Source organism: Microcaecilia unicolor, chromosome 5 (genome assembly GCF_901765095.1).
Source record: "Microcaecilia unicolor chromosome 5, aMicUni1.1, whole genome shotgun sequence".
In the NCBI taxonomy this organism is placed as follows: domain Eukaryota; kingdom Metazoa; phylum Chordata; class Amphibia; order Gymnophiona; family Siphonopidae; genus Microcaecilia; species Microcaecilia unicolor.
In genome coordinates this window covers 53,298,274-53,323,241 of record NC_044035.1, presented here as the reverse complement: position 1 = coordinate 53,323,241, position 24,968 = coordinate 53,298,274, and the positions used below count along the sequence as shown (strand labels likewise).

Genomic DNA, 24,968 nt, shown 5'->3' with positions numbered 1-24,968 from the left:
GTCCTGCACTCTTGTGGAGGGCGGGAAGGCGCTCTCTCATGCACGGTGGAGCGCATCTTGTGCTCAACGACCTGTTTAAAGCTTATTACAAGCTCTGGGACCAGCAACACAGACCCACTTTACCCATATGTGAGAATTATAGGCCTGCTTATCCTTGGAGAAATACCTTTCCTATTGTATTTAGTGACATTTCTTGATTTTATCTGCTTTTGCTGGACATTCTTCAGCAAACCAACAACATTTCTTATTATGGGAAACTGAAAATTACAAAGATATTCAACCCTCTCATTCAAAAGATGACTAAACACCAACTGTATTTAAATCAGCTAAACGAAGTATAATTAAAGCACTGAAACAGGATGCTAACAAGAAACATAAAATATTTTGATGCTGATTTGTAAAACGGGTTTCAGCTATATCGCTCAGTTTCCTTACAGGTATATAAAAAAACATCCTTGCAAAAAAGGTTTGACCTACCAAAGTTATTAGTAGGATAGCGTTTGCGCAGCTTTTCTGTTAGCTTGGACACCTTGTTCCTGATCACCTCATTCTTACTCAGAAAGCCATTCTCTTGGAGGCCGAGGTCATATTCCACAGGGCACTGGGATGTATCCTCATCTTCCTACATACAACAGAGGAGCTAGTCTTAGCAAAAGGACCTATAAGCCAGTTCAAGACAGAAACCAAACAAATTCAGACTTGCCAGCCTTATTACAAAACCATGGTATTACCCTGCTGTTGGCTGCCTGGAGCAAAGACCTTCATCACAGTGCTCCAGATCACATAGGTGAAAGTGCAATGGTCAAATCAAACATAAAGCTAGGTTGATCATTCTACCTGAAAGTGCTCTACTGCACTGTCTCCATTTTCAAAGAATGACCCCCCCCCCCCCAAAGGATAGCTAGTAGCAGCTGCTAAGTGGTAAAAAACAGGTAAATAATGGAATATATCTAGGACTGACCTGTCTGTATATTTAGACAGGTCAGAACAATTTATAGAATATACCAAGTATATCGTAGATTAAGATGACAAAAGACGAGCATTGTGTAAATACTTTCAGAGTTAGGGTAGCCCCTACCCCTCACCCCCCCCCCCAAAAAAAAATACACTCAGCAACTGAATCTTCCCTAAAAAATTCATCAAAGGCTTTTCACCACACTTTCAGAACCCAACTTCTCTTCCCTTACCTCACAAAATTTTAGCCTGCACTCACCATCACCATCAGCTGTTGCTCCTTTCTCAAGCAGCATGGGAAAAAAATTAAAAGCAAAACAAACAAGTAGAAAAGAAGAGAAGTTAAGACTGAAATCTGCCTCTTCTACTGAATATGAACTTACTCAAGTAGGTTTGATCTGCTGGAGTTACATAGAGAAACATGCATAGTCTACACTATGGGCCCGATATTCAGCGCTATTTAACTGGCTAGGAATAGCTCTTAGCCAGTTGAATAGTGCTTAGCCAGCTAAGTGCTAATATTCAGTGCGAGATAGCCGGTTATCTCCCCTGAATATTAGCACTTAGCGGCTAACTGCTAACCAGCTACATCGCGCAACTTAGCCAGCTAAGCGCAAATATTCAGCGCTAATCCGGCAAAGTTCAGCGGTTTAGATCATAGGCCGCTTATATAGCAGGCCTATCTTTAACCGCTATTAACTTAATTGGTTAGTGCTGAATATTCACTTAGTCGGTTAAGTTACCGTGGCCAAAACTGAAACTGGAATTCAATGCCAGTTGCCGAATATGGCCCAGCATTGAATATCTGGGGTTAGCGCCACCAGCAGCTAACCGCACTGCTTGCTGCCGGCTGAATATCGAGGGGGTATATATATACATTCTGGGGCTGATTCGCTAGACTACATACCCATGCATCCATATACAATTAATCATTATACACCAAAGCTATTACACAGTTCTTTCAATGCATAAATCAAACTTGATGCTTTTGCATAAAAATACTGGATACCCATGTATGTTACAATGAGAAAATATTTGCATGACCTAGCAAATCAGTATACAATTCATTAATATGTGCCAACTGTAAAGGCTTTTTAACTTTCATAATCTTTCAGGGGGAAGACCAATTCCTTGTGCTCAGCTGGCCAGAATAAGCAGTGAATGACCCTGCTATGAACAGGAGGAAGCCGCACTCACCAGTTTGCAATAAACAAAGAATTCTATAGGTGAAGGAGGTCATGCTGGCAGATGACACTAGGCTGGGACAGAAGGTAATGAGATGGATTTAGCAAGGCTGGCACACAGGATAGATATGGCAGTTGGAAGGGGTGACTGACACATGCCTGGGGAGGAGGATCTATTGAAACCTGTTGTTTGGAGAATGCCTCAAGTACCCACAGAAACTGAAGAACATCTACAGGGGTCGCAATTCAACAAAACCATTTTATTGAGAAGCAAAAAGAAAAGAAATCATTCTCACAATAGAAAGGAAATCCAGAACTAGGTGTGACCCACTGTAAGTAAATCTGCTTCTCTTTGAGAGCAAATTAAGTAGAATGGGCTGTTCCAAAGCAACACGGAATAAAGTTATCGAGAAGACCAGGATTTATTGTAATGAGAAACAGGCCCACCTCCTTCCTTCCCAGGCAGCAGCTTTAGTCAAACATTTGGGTACACAGGAGCAATAGGCAGGATCTTCCGACAAATTTCTGGTCAGTTGTGGACTCCTCAGTGTCACATTTTAGGGTGGCCCCATAAGAGACTTCCTGTCATTTACACTTTGCTCCCTTTACATGGGGTTTTTTCTCCCCTCGAGCTGTCATCCATCATGCTGCAGAATCAAGTGGGGTGAGCTGGTGTAGCTATGGAATTATTGTTGAAAGCAGAAGACTCTGTGGCCTAAAGATCTCAATGTCTAACTGCCGAACATGGGCCAGGGTGATATGAACTCTGTTCAGAAAAAGTGGTGATGCAGTCTGTGTATTATATTATGACTATTTGCTGGTTTGCACATTTTGAGCTAAGTGCTGAATACATTGTTAATATCAGGGCCGTGCTAACATGGTAAGCGAGGTAAGCATGGCAGGGGGGCGCTTCCCTCTGGGGGGCGCCGCCGCACCATGCTCACCTCGCTCGCCCTCCCGCAACATCCCTTTTCTTTTTTTTCTTTTTAAATTTACCTCCGTGGTGGCGGTTCCGGCAGCGCAGCGTCAGGGAAGGAGGCGGCGCTCCCGACGTCTCTAGCCTTCCCTTCGCTGTGTTCCACCTTCTTCTGACGTCAAGGATGACGTCAGAAGAAGGCGGAACACAGCGAAGGGAAGGCTAGACGTCGGGAGCGCCGCCTCCTTCCCTGACGCTGCGCTGCCGGAACCGCCACGGAGGTAAATTTAAAAAGAAAAAAAAAGAAAAGGGATTTTGGGGGGAGAGAAGAGGGCGGGCAGTTGAACAATGGGAGCGGAAGGGCAGGGGAGAAACGAGAGCATGGATGCGAAGTGGGGGGGAGAAGAGGGCGGGCCAGGCTGGGACATGGGAGAGAGAGGAGCATGGATGCGAGGGGGGTCATGGAAGGGAGAGAGGGGAATTGCTGGAAAAGGTTGAATGGAGGGGGCAGGGGACAGAGGAGCATGGATGGACATGGATTGGGAGGGCAGGGCTCAGGGAGAGAGGGGAATTGCTGGAAAGGGATGAATGGAGGGGGCAGGGGACAGAGGAGCATGGATGGGCATGGATTGGGAGGGCAGGGCTCAGGGAGAGAGGGGAATTGCTGGAAAGGGATGAATGGAGAGGGCAGGGGACAGAGGAGCATGGATGGGCATGGATTGGGAGGACAGGGCTCAGGGAGAGAGGGGAATTGCTGGAAAGGGATGAATGGAGGGGGCAGGGGACAGAGGAGCATGGATGGGCATGGATTGGGAGGGCAGGGCTCAGGGAGAGAGGGGAATTGCTGGAAAGGGATGAATGGAGGGGGCAGGGGACAGAGGAGCATGGATGGGCATGGATTGGGAGGGCAGGGCTCAGGGAGAGAGGGGAATTGCTGGAAAGGGATGAATGGAGAGGGCAGGGGACAGAGGAGCATGGATGGGCATGGATTGGGAGGACAGGGCTCAGGGAGAGAGGAGAAATTGCTGGACATAGAGGGGAGGGAAGAGAGATGAAGGAGGTGAAATGAGGGAAAAGGAAGAGAGGAGAAAAACTGCACATGGATGAAGAAAATAGGCAGAAGCTGAGGACCAGAAATGAAGAAGAAAGGAGGAAAGGAAAGAAATAAATGGAAAGGAAGCCCTGGAAACAGAGTTAAGAGGACAGATAGCAGCAGAATCAGATACTGGGCCAGCATGATCAGAAAAAGAAAGTCACCAGACAACAAAGGTAGAAAAAACATCATTTTATTTTCATTTTAGTGTTTGGAATATGTCCACATTGAGAATTTACATCTGCTATCTTATTTTGCAATGTATAGCAATTTCTTTCTAAGAATATTGCTGACAATTCCTGTCAGTGTGGCAAGTGGTGAGCGATCATTTTCACGGGGGGGGGGGGGGGGGGGCCGCCGCCGCCAACTGATAGTCTGCAGGGGGGGCGCCAACTGATAGGCTGCAGGGGGGCGCCAGAGACCCTAGGCACGGCCCTGGTTAATATGTTATAGCCAAAACTTTGCAAAGGTCCTTGAAGCATGCACAGACCTTTAGGTCAAATCTCTCCTAGCCCAGAAAGGTAGACAAATACTTGTTCAAAATAATCAGCCAGCACTAAAGAAGCAAGTAGCCAGCTCCTGCTTCTTCAGTGCTGGCTGGCTCATTAGGACCATTTCCTCCACTTTGAAGTCCAGTTTCTTCAGCACTCTGGTTGCAGGCTGTGACACCTGTTATTCTAATGAAACACCCAGAGAAACAAGCCAAGATGCTTGGAATGCCATGGGTGTCACTGCTGCAGGGCCAGCAGTCTCATGAACAACATTCATGTGAGAACAATCAGGAAAGGAAAATGTTAAGTGAATTTACAAGGTGAATGTACTTGATAGATTGAGATCAACTGGCATTCCTGGTAAGGTATTAGACTGGTTTTCATCTTTTTTTTTTTTTTTTTTTAAATCAAACCAGCAAGATCAACATGGCCATAGTTTTTCAACTGGGAAGGCGCTCATTTCAGGAGTACTAAAGGGGTTGGGGGCCCTTTCTCCAGTTTTGTTTAATTTATTTATTTGTTTCATTTGTATCCCACATTTTCCCACCTATTTGTAGGCTCAATGTGGCTTACATAGTGCAGTATTGGCAGTCGCCAATACCGGCATGAACAAATACAAAGTGAGGTTAAGACAGACTAATGATCAGAATTGATACACATATTAGGGGTCAAGGGGAAGGGTAGGTTGTCCAATATGAACATTTATATTGCTGTGTTGCAGGGTTAGGCATTTAGGTTGAGTCGTTTGAGTATGCCTTTTTGAACAGGTAAGTCTTTAGGAGTTTCCGGAAGATTAGGTGGTCGTATGTTGTTTTCACAGCGGTCGGAAGCGCATTCCAAAGTTGTGTGCTTATATAAGAGAAGCTGGATGCATAGGTTGATTTGTAGTCCTTTGCAGCTTGGGTAGTGGAGATTTAGGTATGTTCATGTTGATTTTGTTGTGTTTCTGGTTGGTAGGTCTATGAGGTCTAACATGTATCCTGGGGCGTTGCCGTAGATGATCTTGTGAACCAAGGTGCAGATTTTGAATGCAATGCGTTCTTTGATTGGGAGCCAGTGTAGTTTTTCTCGTAAAGGTTTGGCGCTTTCGAATCTTGTTTTTCCGAATATAAGCTTGGCTGCTGTGTTTTGAGCAGTTTCGAGTTAATATTTATATGATTCCCATTTGTCGTATTCTAGCCGACCTGGGAATACATTACAGGCTGTACGCTGATGATTTACAGTCCCTTTATAAAAGGAACTCCTTCAGAGACTTTTGCTTTTCTTCACTATGGCCCTCATTTTACAAGTCCTGTTCGGGTTTAATATGTGCAGAAACCAGCATATAAACATTTCACTTGCATAAACGTACAAGTCCCTATTTTACAAAGACAGGGATATGCATGTATTACACCCAAGAGTGTGCAAAGGGGTATGGCCTGGATGTGTTTTGGATGGGACAAGGGTGTGGCAAAATCATAGATATTTACCCCTAGATTCTATACAGATCACCAAAATTTAGGTGTCCAAATTTGGGTGCAAATCCCAGATCCTCACTCAAACTAATTTAGTTAAGGAGCCGTTAACAATCAATAATTGGCACTCATTTGGGTTTAGGCGTAGATCTGCCCAGTGCCCTATTCTACAAAATGGGCGCCTAAATTATAAAGCGTGCAACTCAAAAGGGGCATGGCCATGGGAGGGGTATGAGCAGGTCAGGAGCTTTCCCAGAAGTTAGGCACAATGTTATAGAACAGGGTCACTTATACACCCAACTGCCATTAGTTACGTAACAGCATTTTCACCAGGTTTCAGCACGTGTAAGTATGGAGCCAAACGTCAGGTGTAAGATACATACTAAACTAGCATTCAATGAAGGGTGTGTGCCCTTTGCAGAATACTAGGTTAGCACGGATCTTCTCGGTGCCTAATTTTGATCATCTATTATAGAATCCCCCCCCCTTGTTCCCATTTCAGAAGGGGACTAAATGTCTATGTCTTAAAAGATCCCGTTGGGAGTTACATCTGTTCCCAAGCACGTTTAGGATTTAGTGACCAGCTGTTATTGAGCAGCATTCCACTGGAGTAATGGGGGGGGGGGTGCCCCCGTAATACCTCCATAGATTTTCGTCACCCAAATGACAAACCACACATAACCAGTTATCCTTGCAATCTTGGAAACATAACTGGTTGTGTACTAGCTTTCTAAACATCTATATTTATATTCTCTGTTTTTCTTGAATTTACAAGATCGTTCAAATGCGGGTTGGGTATGAGGATGGGAAAGAAAACTGTAGGAATGGTGAGAGAATGGTAACAACAAAATGGGGAATGGGGAAGAAGATGTGGAGATGATGGTAGCAGGAGCAACACAGGTAAATGTTACAGGACAGCTAGACCGGCAACTGCTTTAAGAAAGCAATACAGGTGGTTACTGCTACAGGGGAGCAACCCAAAAGAGTGCTACCATTGTGCAATATAGGTGGCCACCACCACCACTGTGCAACCAAGATGGTTGCTGCAAATATGCAAAGGTGGTTGTTGCCATCATGCAACACAGCTGGATGTCACCACTGTACAATACCAGTGGGTGCAGTTAGTGTGTAATATCAGTGCCACTGATCTCCCGTGCCACTGGGTGAAAGTGTGCAACCCAGGCAGTTGCTGAAATTATGCAACATAGCTGGATGTCACCACTGCGCAATACCAGTGGGTGTATTTAGTGTGCAATACCAGTGCCACTGATCAATCGTATCAGTGAGGCAACTGTACAACTCAGGTGCCTGGTGCAATTTGCAACCCAGGTGGACAACTACACACACAGGGGCTGAGAAGCCCAGGAAGATATAGAAAGAACTGTGCACTATATGTGGAAGTGAACCACAACTGAATGGAAACACTATGCAACTAGGCCAGCTCCGAATCATCAGTGGCTACTAAACTTCTTCAGCGCCACTATTTCCGTAACTGAAAAAAACTAACTGATCCTGAATCTGGCAAGCCAGATGAGTAACTCATGTTGAAACAGAGTGCACCCATCAACACAGTCAAGAGTTGCATTGTATAGCTTTGGTCAGATAGGAATTTTTTTTTAAGAATAATACTGGTGATTGGGGGGGGGGGGGGGCAAGCAAGTTTGACTATTTATGCCACAATATAGCAAGAAGATAAGAACAGTTAATTCTTAGGAACTTCATACAGGAAAAACTAAATACAGCTAACTGCAATTAATGACTGACTGCTGCACAAAAGAACAGACTTGGCCTAACTGATATTCAAATTAAACAGAGAGAAAAGTAGTAGAATCTGTATCTACTATTCAGACAACTACTATAAATATTAAGGTGACTGCTCCAGAAATTACAAAATTAAATCAAATTGCAGCATACAGCAATGAACCAAAGAATAGGAGCACATGTACTAGTAAGGGGTAAAAACAGTTTTTTTAACTTGAGGAGAGCTAATAATGTCTGGATTTGCTTACTGTGAATCAAACAGCTAGGAAACACTTGAAAAAAAAACAAACACCAGCTGACAGAAACGGAAAAATAATTTTGGCGGGAAAAACTGAAACACTAAGGAAAATTTAATGTAGCACAGAAACAGGAGTAGTTAATCCTCCACATAAGAGTCAAAGAAATACTTGCTGCTTACAGATAGTCGCACAGAACATTTCACTGCTTATAGAAACAGGAAAAACAAAGGCTCCCAAAGACAAACCAGATACCAGTGAGTGCTTAATAAGGAACAGAGGCACAAATACCAAAGCACTGAAATAAATTGGGTGAGCCTAGAACAGGCTCACCCAATACAGGCTGACTTCCACAGGAGATGTCGGTGATCCAATGGTCTGGTGGGGGCTGGGGGTAGGGTTGGTATGGATCTCAGAGACCTCTGAGATATACCTGAGCTCCATAGAACAGCTGCCTTTTTTAACAGAAATTTATGTCAAAGGCACCCCAACTCAACTGAACCCCAGGCATTAAACTGGGTCAAGAGAACAAGCCCAGGAGGGCACCCCACCAACTCAACTGGAACATTTGCTGAGAAGCTGATTCAGGAGAACAAGCTAAATAGGCACCCACAAGCTCAACTGAATCTCAGTATAAAACTGTCTCAGGAGCAGAAAACCACAAAAGGTTAGTTAAAGCTCAACTGTAACTAGCTATAAACCAGGTCAGAAGAATGGCTGCTAGCCTATCACCCATCTGCTTGGGAGACAGAGGAAATATGGAACATTCTAGGCTGCATAATATCCTTAAGGGGTGAGTCACAAGAACTATTTTCTTCCTCTGTCTCTATCCGCTGGTAGAGGGACACAATCCTTTGGTCTGGACTAGTCTGATAGGATGCTATGAAATGGCTGTCTAAAAGGTGCAATTCCTTAAATTACTATAATACAATGAATCACTGTTTGTATGCTACAGCTGTTGGAACCATTTCTTTGATAGAAATGCATTGGTGCATTTTTTGAAAATTTTTGCTAACGTTCCCCATGCAAAAACCTCACTCGCACAGCACAAGAACGTCTGCCAGCTCACCTATACTATACTATGTCTTATATTCTGCATTATTCCAATTAGATTCAATGCAGATTACATCACAAGAGGTCCTGCAATTAGAGGAGAATTACAGTTCTTAGCAATGTTAAAAATAGAAAAAAAAATAACATTTTCTTTCAAAACTACCAATGGCAAGCTCCTCGCTTCCTGTAAGAATAGCAGCATTCTAGTGGTGCACTGTGACAGCCTTTCCATTGGCTGAATCCTCTCCACAGTTTCTGCTGCTAGTTATAGTAAAAGCAAGCAGGGTACACATACTGATGGGGGAGGCGGGAGATGAAAGCCTCTATCTTCATATCTCCAAACTCTGAGAAAAGGTCCAGACACATTAGCCAACCTTCTAGCTTTGGACATTAATGCAAAAAACTATCAAATCCTTAAAAATCAGAGAGTTGTGCTCAGGACTCAATATATTATCACTGACATCTGAGACAGCCCCCTGAAACACCTGGACCCTAGTTAGATACCTAGCTTGCCAATGCCTTAATGTGGCTATTATTTGGCAACACACATGGCAACAAATAAGAAAGCTGTAACATTTAGTCATTAGCTTCACAACAAAGGAAATTAAATATATGAATACTTAAAATGCAGTACATCATAGGGAATTATTTGTAATCTGAGCACACGGATGTGATGTGCATTTCTCTGTTGGGTGTTCTAGGTATGCTCTGCATGTGTTGCTGGGGTGTATCTGGGGTGGTAGGGCAGTTTTGGGGGGTAGAAGCCAGTTTGCAGGGTAGTGGTGCAATAGTGAGGGTAGTTTTTGAGAGTAGGAGCAGCTTTTGAGATGGTGGGTCAATCACGGGAAGTAGTTTTTGGGAGTGTAGACAGTTTGCAGGGTGGTGAAGCAGTTGTGAGGGGTAATGTTTGGAGGTAAGGGTAGTTTACAGGGTGGCAGTGTAATTGAGGAGTGGAGTTTGAGCATAGTGGTACAGTTGCTGGAAGGTTATGGTGGTGCAATTGGGGGTAAGGGTAGTTTACAGGGTGGAGTGTTTGGGAATGGTGGAGCAGTTGCAAGGGGTACTGTTTGGGGATAGGGGTAGTTTATAGGGTGGTGGAGTATTTGGGAATGGCTGGGAAGTTTTTTTATTTGGGGGCGGCTAGTCTTTGAGGGTAAGAGCAATTTGCAGGATAGTAGGGTAGTTGCTGGAAGAGGTCTGTTTTGAGGGTGAGGAAAATTTGTAGAGGGTTGGGTGAAAAGGAGAGGCAGTTTGAAGGAAGAATTCCCTGTCTGCATGTTTCTCTGCTACAGAATCTGGAACTCCTTTTCCAAGAGAAATGCAATAAGACATTACTTTTTTTTTCCATTTTTTGGAGTTGGGGGGAGGGGATGTTATATTTTCTGTGGAATCTCTAGTCAGATTTGACCCATTTTCAAGCTCTGTGTCTTTTTGTCATCTTTTTCCACATGCCAAGTTTTATCACATTCCATTAAATTTTCACACCGTTATTTTACTTCCAGACCAACATCCTTGACTCCTTTTGTATAACCATTTTCCAACTTCCATTGGGTTTGAAAAACTAAAAAACTGCATTGGGTTACCTTTGAAATATTTCCAGTTCCACTGGTTTGTTTCACCAAACCTAATTTGAAGAAGTTCATATATCTCCAACCATTAATATTCCACTTGTACAATTTCTCTAAATTCACCAAATGTAAGAAGCCAGTCAGAAGGGAAGAGTACTCAGGCTCAAACTGGAGTTTCTCTTATTTGGCTCACCTCTATGGCATCTTTGAATTCCTCATCTGGATCAACCTCCTCAGCTTCTTCTACGCTACCTGGAGAGAGATCCTAGAAAGGAAAGGACAAGCATAGTAGCCTGCATCAGCAAACAAGCAGACCTTTCCAAGCCTACTGTTACATCTTATGGGGAAAATGTGATGAGTCCACAGTCAACAGCAAGATGAATGAACACCAAGTGACAAAGAGCCAGACTATTTTAATTTAATTTAATAGATTTTAAATTTCTTACATACCACCTGCAATCTCGAAGCTATTGAAGCAGTGTACATTCAGATACAGTAGGTAATAACACGTTATATTTCACAGTGAGAAGAAGACTGCGTAACCCTAGTAGCGCTCTAGAAATGTTAAGTAGTAGTAGTAGTAGATAAAATAAAAAGAAATTGCCTAATATTCAAAGTGATTTAACTGGGTAGGAGAGGCTCCTGCCCGGCTATATCCACTCTAGCCGCCTTAGCACTAATATTCAGCGGCACTTAACTAGATAGTACAGCTGAATATCATTACAGACTGCCCCTGCTGTCCTAACGTCAGCTGCCAATCTAACAAGACTTCCTGATCCCCACTCCCTTTGCCCTGAATTTAAAAAAAAAACCTGCCCTGACCTGGCCTATGTAAAAGTCAGTGGTGGTCCGGGGGCTGGGTCCTATGGGCAGAAGTAATGCCCACTCACTCCTGCTCATTGCAGATCTAGCCACATAATGGTCGCCAAGCTCCTAGTGGCAGTCTCACGGTACTCGTAAGTGCCAAGAAACTGCTGCTAGGGGTCATGGTGGCCATTTTGTGTTTGGAACCTTAATAGGCAAGAATGGGCGGGCCTGCTCCTACTTGTAAGACCCCCCTCCCCTGATTAACCACTGACTTTGAGGTAAATTCAGGGGAGCCTACAAGGGTGGAGGGTTGAGGGGCTCATGGCCGGATTTATTTTTCTTTGAGGGGAAGGGTGGGAGGATCAGCAGAGACACAGAAAGTACCTATGCGGGTCCCAGCCAATATTCAGCCGGGACCCGCATAAGCTCTGGCGGCCACTGCAGTTAGAATCAGTGCTGGATATTCAGTGCTGATGCCTGGACATGGCCCAGCACTGAATATCCAGGGTTTCTGTGTGTGTCAGTCAGTTTAAAAAAAACCAATAAAACACTGCCGCAGGCTGAATATCTACTGGAAAATGTTCTGGATTATGACTATTCAGTTGAACTGGAGAGACACAAACATTTGATCAGCCAAATGGAGGATACTGGAGCACTTGATGCTTTGCAGTCATGAAAATAATCAGGAGTTGATAGACTTTGTATAGCATTCTGACTTTCTAGCTACTAAGATTCTTCCTAAAAGCAATGTATCAAATCTCCATTTGGAAATACATAAAAAAGATAAGCCTAGAGATATGTGCTTCTTATAGACCAATTTCTTTTTTATATATCAATGTAAAACTTACAGCAAGTGTCTTGGCATGAGAGAGAAAGTGCTTCCTAAACTTATTAACAGTAATCAGGTAGGGTTCATAGAGGGCAGATGTTCTTAAGATAACCTTCTCTACACTTTGTGGGTGATAGATTAAACAAATCTGGAAGATGAAGAAGCTGCTTTAATTTGTAGCATGTACCCATGCAATGTCTACCCCTATGCAGTTACGTTAGAGCAGTGGTGTAGCTAGAGGGCCAATCTGCGGTGGGCCTGAGCCCAAGGAGGAGGCTGGGCCCGGAGATTCATCTCTTTCTCCCCCCCCCCCCCCCCCGGAACCTAAAAAAAAAGACATAACTGAACTGGAAGGATCCGCAGACCCTGCCGGCTAAAGACCTCCCAGCAGAAAGAGTACTTACACTCTGTGTTGCTGCCAGCAGTGCCTAGAGTTGCTGACATGGCCAGCATCCACACATGCGCGCAAACTGAGCATGAATGAGGGGTGGGGAGGTAGCAGCTTGGGAACACTGCAGCTGACTACAGAGGGTGTAAGGGCTCTTTCTGCCGAAAGGAGGTCTTTGGCTGGCCTAGCGGGGCTTGCTGATCCCCACCGCCCATGCCAATGGAGCACTCATTTTGGGTGGGCCTGAGCCCAAAATGGGTGAATCAAATTGTTGGGGGGGGGGGGTAGCATTGTATGCTAAGGAGGGCCTTGAATCAAATAGACAACAAATTCTGCAGCACACAAAACACATCTTGGAATCCCTATGGATTGAAATTCCATGTGTAAAGAGGAAAAGGATAGTGATAGGAGTGTACTACCGTCCATCTGGAAAACAAACTAGCAGATCAGTACAATATCCAACAAAAACTTTATTGAAGATACCGTGTATGAAAAGAATTACCGACACAGGCCGTGTTTCGCCCAACAATAGGGCTACGTCAGGGGCTAGTCTGTATATTTTTAAATAAGAGCGGTATCAAATTATCTATCAGGACAAGGATATGAGAAATATTCTTCATAAAAAACCAGCATGAGCTGCTCAAGATAGCATATCTCTGGATACTCGTGACGCCAGATAATCGGTATCTTCAATAAAGTTTTTGTTGGATATTATACTGATCTGCTAGTTTGTTTTCCACGTTGGATTTTGCAGATCGGTTGCCTTGTTGTTTTCTGCTACCTTCCATCTGGTCAGGATGAACAGATGGATGTAGAAATGTTACCACAAATTAAGGAGGCTAATAAACTGGGCAACACAATAATAATAGGTGATTTCAATTACCCTGATGTTCACTGGGTAAATGTAACATCAGGGCATGCTAGGGAGGTAAACTTCCTTGACGAAAACAAGGACTGCTTTATGGAGCAGCTGGTACAGGAGCCAACAAGAGGAGAAAAAATTCTAGACCTAGTCCTTAGTAGAGCACATTATCTGGTGCAGGAGGTAATGGTGCTGGGGCCACTTGATAACAGTGATCATAATATGATCAGATTTGATAACAGCTCTGGAGTAAGTACACACAGGAAATCCAATAAGCTAGCATTTACCTTTCAAAAAGGAGACTATGTTAAAATGAGAAGAACAGTGGGGGAAAAAACTTAGAGGAGCAGTTGCAAAAAGGTCAAAAATTTACACCAGGTGTGGATACTGTTCAAAAATACCATCCTGGAAGTCCAAGACAGTTACATTCCATGTATTAAAAAAGGAGGAAGGAAGGCCAAACGACAGCAACATGGTTAAAAAGTGAGGTGAAGGAAGCTATTAGAGCTAAAAGAAAATCCTTAAAAAAATGGATCCGACTGAAAAAATAAGAAACAGCAAAAGACACGGCACGTCAAATGCGAAGCACTGATAAGGAAGGCAAAGAGAGATTTTGAAAAAAATATTGCATTGGAGGCAAAAACTCATAGTAAAAACTTTTTGGGGTATATTAGAAGCAAGAAGCTGGCAAAAAAATCAGTTGGACCGCTAGATAACCGAGAGGTAAAAGGGGAACTCAGGGAAGACAAAGCCATAGCGGAGAGATTAAATGAATTCTTTGCATCGGTCTTCATCGAGGAAGATTTGGGAGAGATACTAGTGCCAGAAATGTTATTCAAAGCTGACGAGTCAAAGAAACTGAATTAAATCTCTGTAAACCTGGAAGATGTAATGGGGCAATTTGACAAACTGAAGAGTAGTAAATCGCCTGGACCGGATGGGATTCATCCCAGAGTACTGATAGAATTGAAAAATGAACTTGCAGAACTATTGTTAGTAATATGTAATTTATCTTTAAAATCAAGCATTATATGGCTTGTCCGCCGGAAATGCTAAATATTCTCAATTTGTATAATTGCTTTTATTGAACTGTAGCCTTACTACAGATTTATGTAAGCCACTTTGAGCCTGTAATCAGCGGGAAAATGTAGGATATAAATGTAATAATAAATAAGTAAGTAAATATGACTTTTACTAGCGGGACGTGAAACGGACTGATTTATTTGTTCCATATGGTAAATGAGGCCGGTGATATCAAGCTTTTTGCGGACTTACAAGGCAAACCGTAATCCGCCTGTATGGCTTTGTTCTAATATTGGCAACTACGTCATTACACGTTGTCCTTACCCTCTAGTTCATTGTCCTTGTCCTCTCATGAGAAGTTACTTGAGGTCTACTCGCTGGATGCCGAAAATTTGGTCCCTCTTAAGTGTTACCACAGGGAATTGCAGGAGCGTTTACTGGACTTGGATTATGAACATTATATGCAAAATTGGAATGTTAATTTGGGCATCCAGCTTACATGTGAGTAGTTTAAGAGCTGTGTTCTTTGTTGTGGGCAACTGACAGGGAATGCTCTACATGGGGAACTTCAATATACATTTTTATTGTAGATGTACGTAGATGTACATGTCCCCTCATGGCGCATATTTAGTCCTCTCCGAGTGGAAGATAGGTGTCCCAAATGTGTATAGAGCTCTGCTACCCTGGGTCATATGTTTTGGGGTTGTTTCACAGTACCAATGATATGGCAAATGGTAACTGGGCATGTATCTTTTTTTTGGTGCTGGATGTGGTGTCCTGCGGCACTCATGCTTTTTAACCAATTTAAATGTTGTTCCCACCCTGCGCCAAAGGGATATATTGGTTTTCTAAAGTGAGCTCTGTTACTCGGCAAGAGGTGTATATTGCAACAGTGGCTATCAGCAGACCTGCCTACATTCTCACAGTGAAGATCCTCGATGATTCAATAGGTTTCTATGGAGCGTCAAGTGTTTTCAGATGTGGACTCCACAGCAGGCAAGCGCTTCAGTCAGATATGGGAGCCTTTCTGGACTGTGTTAACACCAGTGGCCAGAAGCCATCTACTTAATACCTGATTTGTTGTAACAGAAGAGTTTACACAGAGCCACGAGGTACCGGGGGGGGGGGGGGGAGGGTTAAGGGGAGCTGAATGGGGGGGTGCACACAGGGTTTCTATTCAGATTTAATGACCTGGTTCTAAAGTGGTGACTGGGCATGTATCTTCTCTTTGGCGCTGGATGTTTCAATTTGATGTTTGAATGTACTTGCACTGAACAAAATAAAATGATTAAAAAAAAAAATCAAGCATGGTACCGAAAGACTGGAGGGTGGCCAAAGTAACGCCGATTTTTCAAAAAGGTTCCAGAGGTGATCCAAGAAATTATAGACTGGTGAGCTTAATGTCGGTGCCATGCGAAATGGTACAGACTATTATAAAGAACAAAATTGCAGAGCATATTCATAAGCATGGATTAATGAGACAAAGCCAACATGGATTTAGTGAAGGGAAATATTGCCTCACCAATCTATTACATTTCTTTGAAGGAATAAACAAACATGTAGATAAAGGTGAGTCAGATGATATTGTGTATTTGGATTTTCAAAAGGCATTTGACAAAGTGCATCATGAAAGACTCCAGAAGAAATTGGAGAGTCATGGGATAGGAGGTAGTGTTCTATTGTGGATTAAAAACTGGTTGAAAGACAGAAAACAGAGAGTAGGGTTAAATGGTCAGTATTCTCAATGGAGAAGGGTAGAAGATAGTAGGGTTTCCAGGGGTCTGTGCTTGGACTGTTGCTTTTTAACATATTTATAAATGATCTAGAGATGAGAGTAACTAGTGAGGTCATTAAATTTGCCGATGACACAAAGTTATTCAAAGTTGTTAAATCACAAGAGGATCGTGAAAAATTACAAGAGGACCTTATGAGACTGGGAGACTGGGCATCTAAATGGCAGACGATGTTTAATGTGAGCATGTGCAAAGTGATGCTTTCAGGAAAGAGGAACCCAAATTACAGCTACATGATGCAAGGTTCCACATTAGGAGTCACTCTCCAGGAAAAGGATCTGTGTCATCATAGATGATACATTGAAACCCTCTGCACAGTGTGCAGCGGCGGCTAAGAAAGCAAATAGAATGTTAGGAATTATTAGGAAACAAATGGAAAACAAAAAGGAGATTATTCCTGTATGTCTTTTCTGAGAGGTCTAAAGACTCTTCTATTTGCTAAACTGAGGGATGATTGATTATATAAATTGGTTAGTTAACACTTGATTCTAGACTGTTAATCTGTTTATGACTGTACCGCTTTTGATTAGTTTGATGATTGAATTTTAAACGTTTTTTTATTGTTAACTGCCTTGGACCCTTTTGGGAATTTGGCAATATAGAAGTCTTAGATTAGATTAGAATGTTATGCCTTTGTATCCCTCCACGGTACGACTGCACCTGGAATACTGTGCGCAATTCTGGTCAGTGCATCTCAAAAAAGATATAGCAGAATTAGAAAAGGTACAGAGAATGGCAACAAAAATGATAAAGGGAATGGGTGAGGAAAGGCTAAAGCAGCTAGGGCTCTTCAGCTTGGAGAAGAGATGGCTGATGGGGGGATATGATAGAGGTCTATAAAATACTGAGTGGAGTAGAATGGGTAGACACGAATCACTTGTTTACTCTTTCCAAAAATACTAGGACTAGGGGGCATGCAATAAAGCTACAAAGTAGTAAATTTAAAACAAATCGGAGAAAATATTTCTTCATGCAATGTGTAATTAAACTGTGGAATTCATTGCCAGAGAATGTATAAAAGAAGTTAGCTTAGCGGGTTTTAAAAAAAAGTTTGGATAATTTCCTAAACAAAAAGTCCATAAGTCATTGTTAAGATGGACTTGGGAAAATTCATTGCTTATTTCTAGGATAAGCAGCATAAAATCTGTTTTACTGTTTTGGGATCTTGCCAGGTACTTGTGAACTGAAACAAGACCCTGAGCTTGATGGACCTTTAGTCTGTGGCAGTATGGCAACACTTATGTTCTTATAACAATTAGGTGCGAGTACCTATACCAGAGATATCTATGTAAATTAGAGAATTCTATAATTTGCGTGCATGTGAACCTCGCCCATACTCATGCCCCCTTGCAAATGTAAGCTATGTAAGTCGAGTATTTGCAGAATTGTGCTTAGATGGATTCCTCTTATTACCAGGGCTTTTTAATTTTTACTTGGTATTGCTAGCTGAATTACTGGAATCTTGGAATATGGAATTTAATTTTTTTTGCTGACAGTTGGTTATTTTTATGCATCATGATCATATACAGTAGATGTGATGTATAATTGTAATCAAAAGTTGATGAAATCATTAACTTGATAAATCCTCTGATATGTGGATATCTAGAAAACACGAGTCATTGGTGGCAAAACCAGAAATGAGGGGGCAAACACTCTCTTTGTTAAGTGAGACTGTAACCTTGGGATTTCATTGTGATAATTCTCTGTGGTTTACTTCACAGACTGGTGCCGTTGTGTGATCTTGTTTTTTTTTTTTCTTTTTTCCAAATTAAAATGATTTGTCGATTGAAGACATTTCTTACACTGTTAAATTTGGAACAGGTAATCCACGCTTAGACTATTGTAATTCATCAAGGACTGACTAAGAACAATTTGAAAAGGATACAGTTAATTCAAAACACTGCAGCTATCTGGGTTAAAGGAAAAAAAGAAATTTGACCATATAACGACTGTTCTTGTTGAATTGCATTGGCTTCCAATTGTAGCAGGAATTCATTCAAACTGTTGTGTCTCATTTAAAAACTTTTTAAATTGATGTTCCAAAACATCTTTCAGACAAATTGCAAAAATAAAAGTCTCAATATATGTTTCATTCCTCTCAGAAATTCAAGTTTCAATTGCCTTCTTTGAGTTCTATTAAGTTGACAACAACTAGAATAGGGTATTTTGTTATGCTGAGCCATTATTACAGAACTCACTTCTGGCCATTTACTTTTTTGCAAGGCACTGAAACTTGGCTATTTGAGAAGAGCTATGGGCTGGAGATCTATTGAGTATCAGCATTTATTATTTAGTAAGTCTGAATGATATTGTTTATTTTTTTTGTATTGTATTCTGTACCATTATACTATGATTATTATAAACTTTTTTAAAAACTTGGCCGTGTTAAGCCAGTGTTTTCCAACATGTGGTACTCGTACCCCAGGAGGTACACGAGACACTTGCAGGGGGGTACAAGGCAACCAACCAAAAAGAAAATTGATCCTCCTTGCTCTCTCCCCCTTTTGTGCTGACGGGGATCTCCATTTCACGTGCAACAAGCTTCCTCAGGGGAACTAAATGCAGTGTCCATGAAAAATGATATATTTATTTATTTATTTGTTACATTTGTATCCTACATTTTCCCACCGATTTGCAGGCTCAATGTGACTTACATAGTACCGTAAAGGCGTTCGCCAATTCCGGTATGAACAAATATAGTAATGTTGTGGTAGAATAAGGTTCATGTGTACAGATACATTAGGGAATCGTAGAGAGGAAGAGAATCGTAGAGAGGAAGAGTTATTATATGTCCATTACGAGCTTTGGTTTTGTTGTGTTGCAGGGTACAGGCATTTAAGTTGGGTCGGTAGGGTATGCCTTTTTGAACAGGTTAGTTTTTAATGATTTCCAGAAGTTTAGGTGATCATAAGTTGTTTTCACGGCTTTTGGTAATGCGTTCCATAGTTGTGTGCTTATGTAGGAAAAGCTGGATGCATAGGTTGATTTGTATTTGAGTCCTTTGTAGCTTGGGTAGTGGAGATTTAGGTATGTTCGTGTGGATCCTGTTATGTTTCTGGTAACAAAAACAATAGAATTATAAGATTTGGTGTTTCTCTCACAAAAAATTGCACTTTTTGTTATAGCAATGAAAGGCGCCAAAGTCAAGTCTTATAATTCTATTTTTTTTTTTGTTAGAGATATATGATTTTTCATGGGAGCTGCACTTACTTCCCCTGAGGAAGCTTGTTACAAGTGAAATGGAGATCCCCGTCAGAACCTTATTATGAAAGCTAAGTGCAGTCTGCTATTAAATGTTTATTCAGATGCAATGATCTTTTGGTGCACATTCACTATTAAAAATATTGAGAAGGTTTTTTATGACCAATGATAGTAAAGGAGTTAAGCCTATGCTAACACATTACTGCTAACAAGCATCACGGCAGACTTTTCAGGTCTTTTTCTCCTTCTATATTTTTAATAAAGTACTTACAATGCTGCTAGGTAATTATTTCAATTTGTGGATTTTGGCCTCAATCTAGGCATGATTTCTACCACAGCTGCCTTACGTCCCTGTTTACTAAGCCGCGCTAGCGGCTGTCGTGCGGCAATAGCGACACAGCCCATTCAAAGTGAATGGACTGTGTGGGCATTAGCGCACAGCAGTCGCTGGCGCGACTTGTAAACAGAGGGGTTAAATGTTTCATAAAGGCACAAAGACATCTATGGGCTGCAAACAGGCATCTTTTTGTGACCCCTTTATAAAATTACGCTCCATATATACAAAATATGGCTATAAGTTGATCACAGCTACATGGTGATAAACATTCACTACTACTTGCATATGGACAGTGCTCACAAAATTCAGCACGTCAAATCTCTTCTCAAAAGAGAGGTTGCCAGTTGGTCCTATTTTCTTTAACCCCCAGTAGGCTAATCCAGTCCTGGTTATCTTACAGCAATTAAGAACCTGTAGCCCTGATGTCCAGAAGGGAATTAAAGCTAGGCCTGGATCAGGCAGCTGCAAAAAAAAAAAAAAAGCTGAAACCAGCTGGCAACCTTACTCTCAAGGCAAATGACAGTAATTCAAAGGCTCAGAACAAACATTATTGTCATTTAGATTGATGTAGGGCAGTAGCTTTCATCCAAACAAGTTCTCAATGTACTTTACTAAATTATCACATTAGAAAGTTGTACACAACCAATTCCAAGGTGAGCAGCACATTCCTAGACCTCATGTTCTAAGATATTTTCCCAGGAGGAAAGAGGAGATGAAATTTTGTTCCTGTGATTATTACTCAATGCCATTTAAGCAACATAAGCAATGACAGGGTGACAAAATGGAAAAAAAGAGCAAGGAAGGACTTTTTCTATGAATTCTCTCTACAGTCTTATTTTGAATTCAAATAAAAATCCCTGTGTGGGAGACGTAAACCACCACACAATATAGAGGTGGCCTGATTCACTGCCCTTTAGCAAATCATACACAGAGATGATAAAATACATGCTCCAAGCATTGTACAAAAGCACATTTCATTGATTTGAGTAGGTGGGTAGTGTGTGGATGTGGGATTGTATAGGTAGTAACCGGGTGGGGCGTGAGGGGCTACAGGAGAACAAGTGTGTGGATATGAAGGACTGGTGGAAGGACTGTCACTCTCTTCTCTGCTCTCTTCCTCGACTTTTTTCTTTCTTTGCCTCATATCCTCTTTTTTTTCTACCTCTCTCCTCAGGCTGGCTCCATGACCAAAGCAATTCATGTTTCCACCTTTATGACTAGGACTGACATTATTGCTCCCCAAAATGGACTAACTTCTATCACTGATCAACAAAACCTCCACCAGATAAAATCTACTCCCAATGTGTGTTAAATATTTAAATAGTGCAAAAAGTGGGGTACATGACAGCACTTACCTCTGATACTGATCCAGACAGGGAACCCGTTTCACCTACAGCTTCATCAAGGGATCCAAAAGTGCCTTAATTCTGTCTGTAATCAGGGGCGTAGCTAGGTGGGGGCATGGGCCCCCCAGATTAAGCCCTGACCTCCTCTGCTTTGGACACCCCCACCGCCGCCAGGTACCTTTGCTGGCGGGGGTCCCCAACACCCACCAACCGAAGTCTTCTTCAATGTCGGTTGACTCTGGTGCCTTCGCTGATGATCTCTTTCTGACTCCTGACGTCCTGCGTGCACGTCCTGCACGGGGCTACATACAGGACGTGCACAGAGGACGTCAGGAGTCAGAAACAGATGAACAGCGAAAGAAACAGATGAACAGCGAAGGCGCCGGAGTCGACCGGCGCTGAAGAAGACTTCGGCTGGCGGGGGTTGGGGACCCCCGCCAGCAAAGGTACCTGGCGGCGGGGGTGGGGTGGTGGTGGCGTGGGTCCAAATTGGCGGGGGGGGGGGTCGGCGGCTGGGGGGGGGAGGTGGGCTAAACTGTGCCCCCACCTCGGGCTCTGGACCCCTCCTCCCGCCGAGGTCTGGCTACACCCCTGGTTCATGAGTTCACATATTTACTGTGGGTATCCTGAAAACCTGACTGGCTAGGTGTGAACCCAGGACAGGCCTAGACTGAAACCACAGGACATTTGTCTGCTTGGGAGCAGATGTTAAATGTTCAGACAGCACTTCGTCTCTGAACATGCCTACACATGGGTCACAATTTGCATTATAGGCACCATGCATTCTTTCACACACGTTAACCCCTGGGGTAGGTTTTTTAAAAAGTCTTTTATGTACAAAAAATCTGTTATAAAATCCCCTCAACCCCCAAGTGTACAGAAGAAAATTCCAGCAAGGCCATGGCAACACAGCAGTTTATTTATTAAGCCACATTAAGAGGCTGATTTAAGCATACCTTGTATTAATCTGAAAGGGGTTTATTTACTAATAGCATGCATACTGTGCTACTAGTAAACAGGCCCAGTGGGATATTTTATTTTATTTTTATTTATTGCATTTGTATCCCACATTTTCCCACCTATTTGCGGGCTCAGTGTGGCTTACAATAAGACTTGAATAATAGAAATACATTTGTTACGACTAGGTTATGGATTACATTGAACAGAGTTGTGTGAGACATTCGAATATCATTGGGAGTATAACAATGGGACATCAACATAGAAACATTAGAAGGAGACAATGGGAAAAAAGGGCATTATTAGACACCTAGACATATAGTGTACATAGTTCTGTGGATAAATGTATGATATTAATCAGCATCAACTCAAACAGTTTAGGGCTTCAAATAACAAAATTATGGGCCTCTCTCCATGTGCAGTCTGTCTCTGTCTTGCTAACCTATCACTTGTTTTAAAAAATGTATGCAAGCTGAACATGCATATGTTCTCTCACTTGGTTACTGTGCCTGCACAATGTCAGTCTTAAGTAGTACCTACAGTAATAAGCTGCATCAATTATATTACAATAACAAGGAGATGAATCGGCTTTTCACAGTCATTAAGAAAGTTAAGGGTGTAGGGAATTCATACTAACAACCCAAGATGTTCCCTGACATAGAGATTAACTGTTTATTGTTACATCATGTATCCTCCTTAAAAAGACCTAGGAGACAGCACAGAGACCAAAAGATAAGTGCATTTAATCTGAAGCTGCAAAAGCTCAGGGCACACACTGGTTTTATTTGACTAATCATGCACTTGTGCATTTCCTTTCTCCTGGAAACACGCCGTAATACACTGGGGTTTTTGGTGCTGTGGATACGTTTTCAGGAAGGTTTCTCTGCTATATCTGAACCACACCCCAGTCCTGGAATGCCTAACAAAATTTACCTTGTGTGTCTTTAGGAACCATTGTATTTCCTGCATTCTAAACGTTGTGAAGGAAGTTATTCGGTGCAAAGCTCATCGCTGTCTTTCACCTACCTCTGTGCTTGTTGGGCTTGGGGTAGAAGTGCGATCTATAATAGTTCCTCCTCCACCACCATCTCCTATATCCAGGACATCTGGTGCAGCCTCTACAGGCTCTGTGCTCTTCTGTTTTAAGGCCGTCCTGCATTCCCTCATGACTAGTCGGAAAGGAAGAGAGCATTAAAGGGCACAATATTGATTGATCATGGAATAGTACACAGATCCACATGACAACTTACTGAAACATACAACTCCAAAAAAAAAAGTGTGGGAAGGGGGAGGAAACGTTTTCCCATGAAAGTTACAGTTATACACAGTTACGGTATATATATCGCGCACACCAAAAGTTCAAAGCAGTTTACAATAAGAACAAAATCAAGTGAATGAAAACTACGCACTAAGTGACCCTTTTACTAAAGGGTTTACCACGCAGTAACGGGCTTGAGGCATAACAAATCGGAACTACCACAGGCCTAACACAGTCACCGGTGGTAGTTGTGCCCCCAGCGCACAGCATTTCCGGCGCTACCAGAAATTCCAGAAAAATATTACCACTGGGGGTTACCCAGCGGCAATCAGGCAACACCACGCACTGCCCAGTCACTGCCAGATTAGAGTGGGAGCCCCTATCGCCACCTCAGTGGATGGCGGTAAGTGCTTCCCCAGAAATGGCCGCATGGTAAGTGCAAAATTACCACATGGCCATTTTGTTTCAGGCTCTTTACCCGCTGCCGTAAAAAGGGCCTCAGAACACAGCAAGAACAGCCGTTGCCGCTAGCGCATGACCCCTTTTTCTGCACCTTAGTAAAAGGGCCCTAAGGGTGCAAAGATATTCATATTCTACTCTTTTATGGCTTAAGATCTTAAGTTCAGTCAGAAGAGGTTACAAGTTTAACATATCTACCTATCTGTACTTAGATCCCAGTAAGAATGAGTCTGTCTAGGTAGTGTTCATCCTGAACACTGCACCTTATATTATTATAATTCTGGAACTTAAATCATTGCCACAATAAAGACTAATCTAATTTTATTAAACTGACTTCATTTGCGATCTAGGCCAAATTCAATGACAAAATTTGGTTGTATTTAGTGAATTATTTATTACATTTGTACCCCGCGCTTTCCCACACATGGCAGGATCAATGCGGCTTACATAGTAACAATAAAAAAAGGAATTACAAGTCGTAAGAAGAATATACAATTTGTAGTAAACGTAATATTAATGGGGTTAATAGATAAGTAAATTGAACATAGGAGGAATTCTGTTTAAAGGAAATGGGCGTTAGAAGGTAGGCGTAGGAAGATGGAAAGGAAAAGATAAGGGATAGCAATAAGGATTATGGAAAACATGGTCAATATATAATATTACTCATTAAGACAGAGATGTGAAGAAAAGCATCCCCTCCTCTCCACCCTGAAGATATTAGAGTAGACATTTCCCTAGCTCTTCATGACTACAGTGTGATCAAGGCCTATGCCAACAGCCTGAATTTAGGAAAATGTAATACTGCACCAATTATGCAACTCTGATTTGTACTCTCAAGTTCTCAAATAGCATAACTAGAAAAGCCCCCCCTTTAGCTTTGCAGCATGTGAGGACCCCCTGCTTCCACAGTTGCAATCTCTCCATATCAGCTGTCATGCTAACACTGCAACTTACCATGCTTCTCCATGTCACTTCTCCTCTACCACTATAATCTCTGC

At 42.3% G+C, this 24,968-nt stretch overlaps 1 protein-coding gene across 1 annotated transcript in view; it reads right to left on the bottom strand.

The window, feature by feature from the left end:
- The window catches only part of ZFYVE27 (zinc finger FYVE-type containing 27), a 198,841-nt gene that overhangs the window by 93,010 nt on the left and 80,863 nt on the right, over nucleotides 1-24,968 (bottom strand). The window contains exons 7-9 of the mRNA XM_030202901.1: nucleotides 23,280-23,422; nucleotides 10,904-10,975; nucleotides 478-622 (exon numbers count right to left, since the gene is read on the bottom strand). Of these exons, the coding sequence (XP_030058761.1) occupies nucleotides 478-622; nucleotides 10,904-10,975; nucleotides 23,280-23,422 (360 nt within the window). The remainder of the gene's footprint in view (nucleotides 1-477; nucleotides 623-10,903; nucleotides 10,976-23,279; nucleotides 23,423-24,968) is intronic.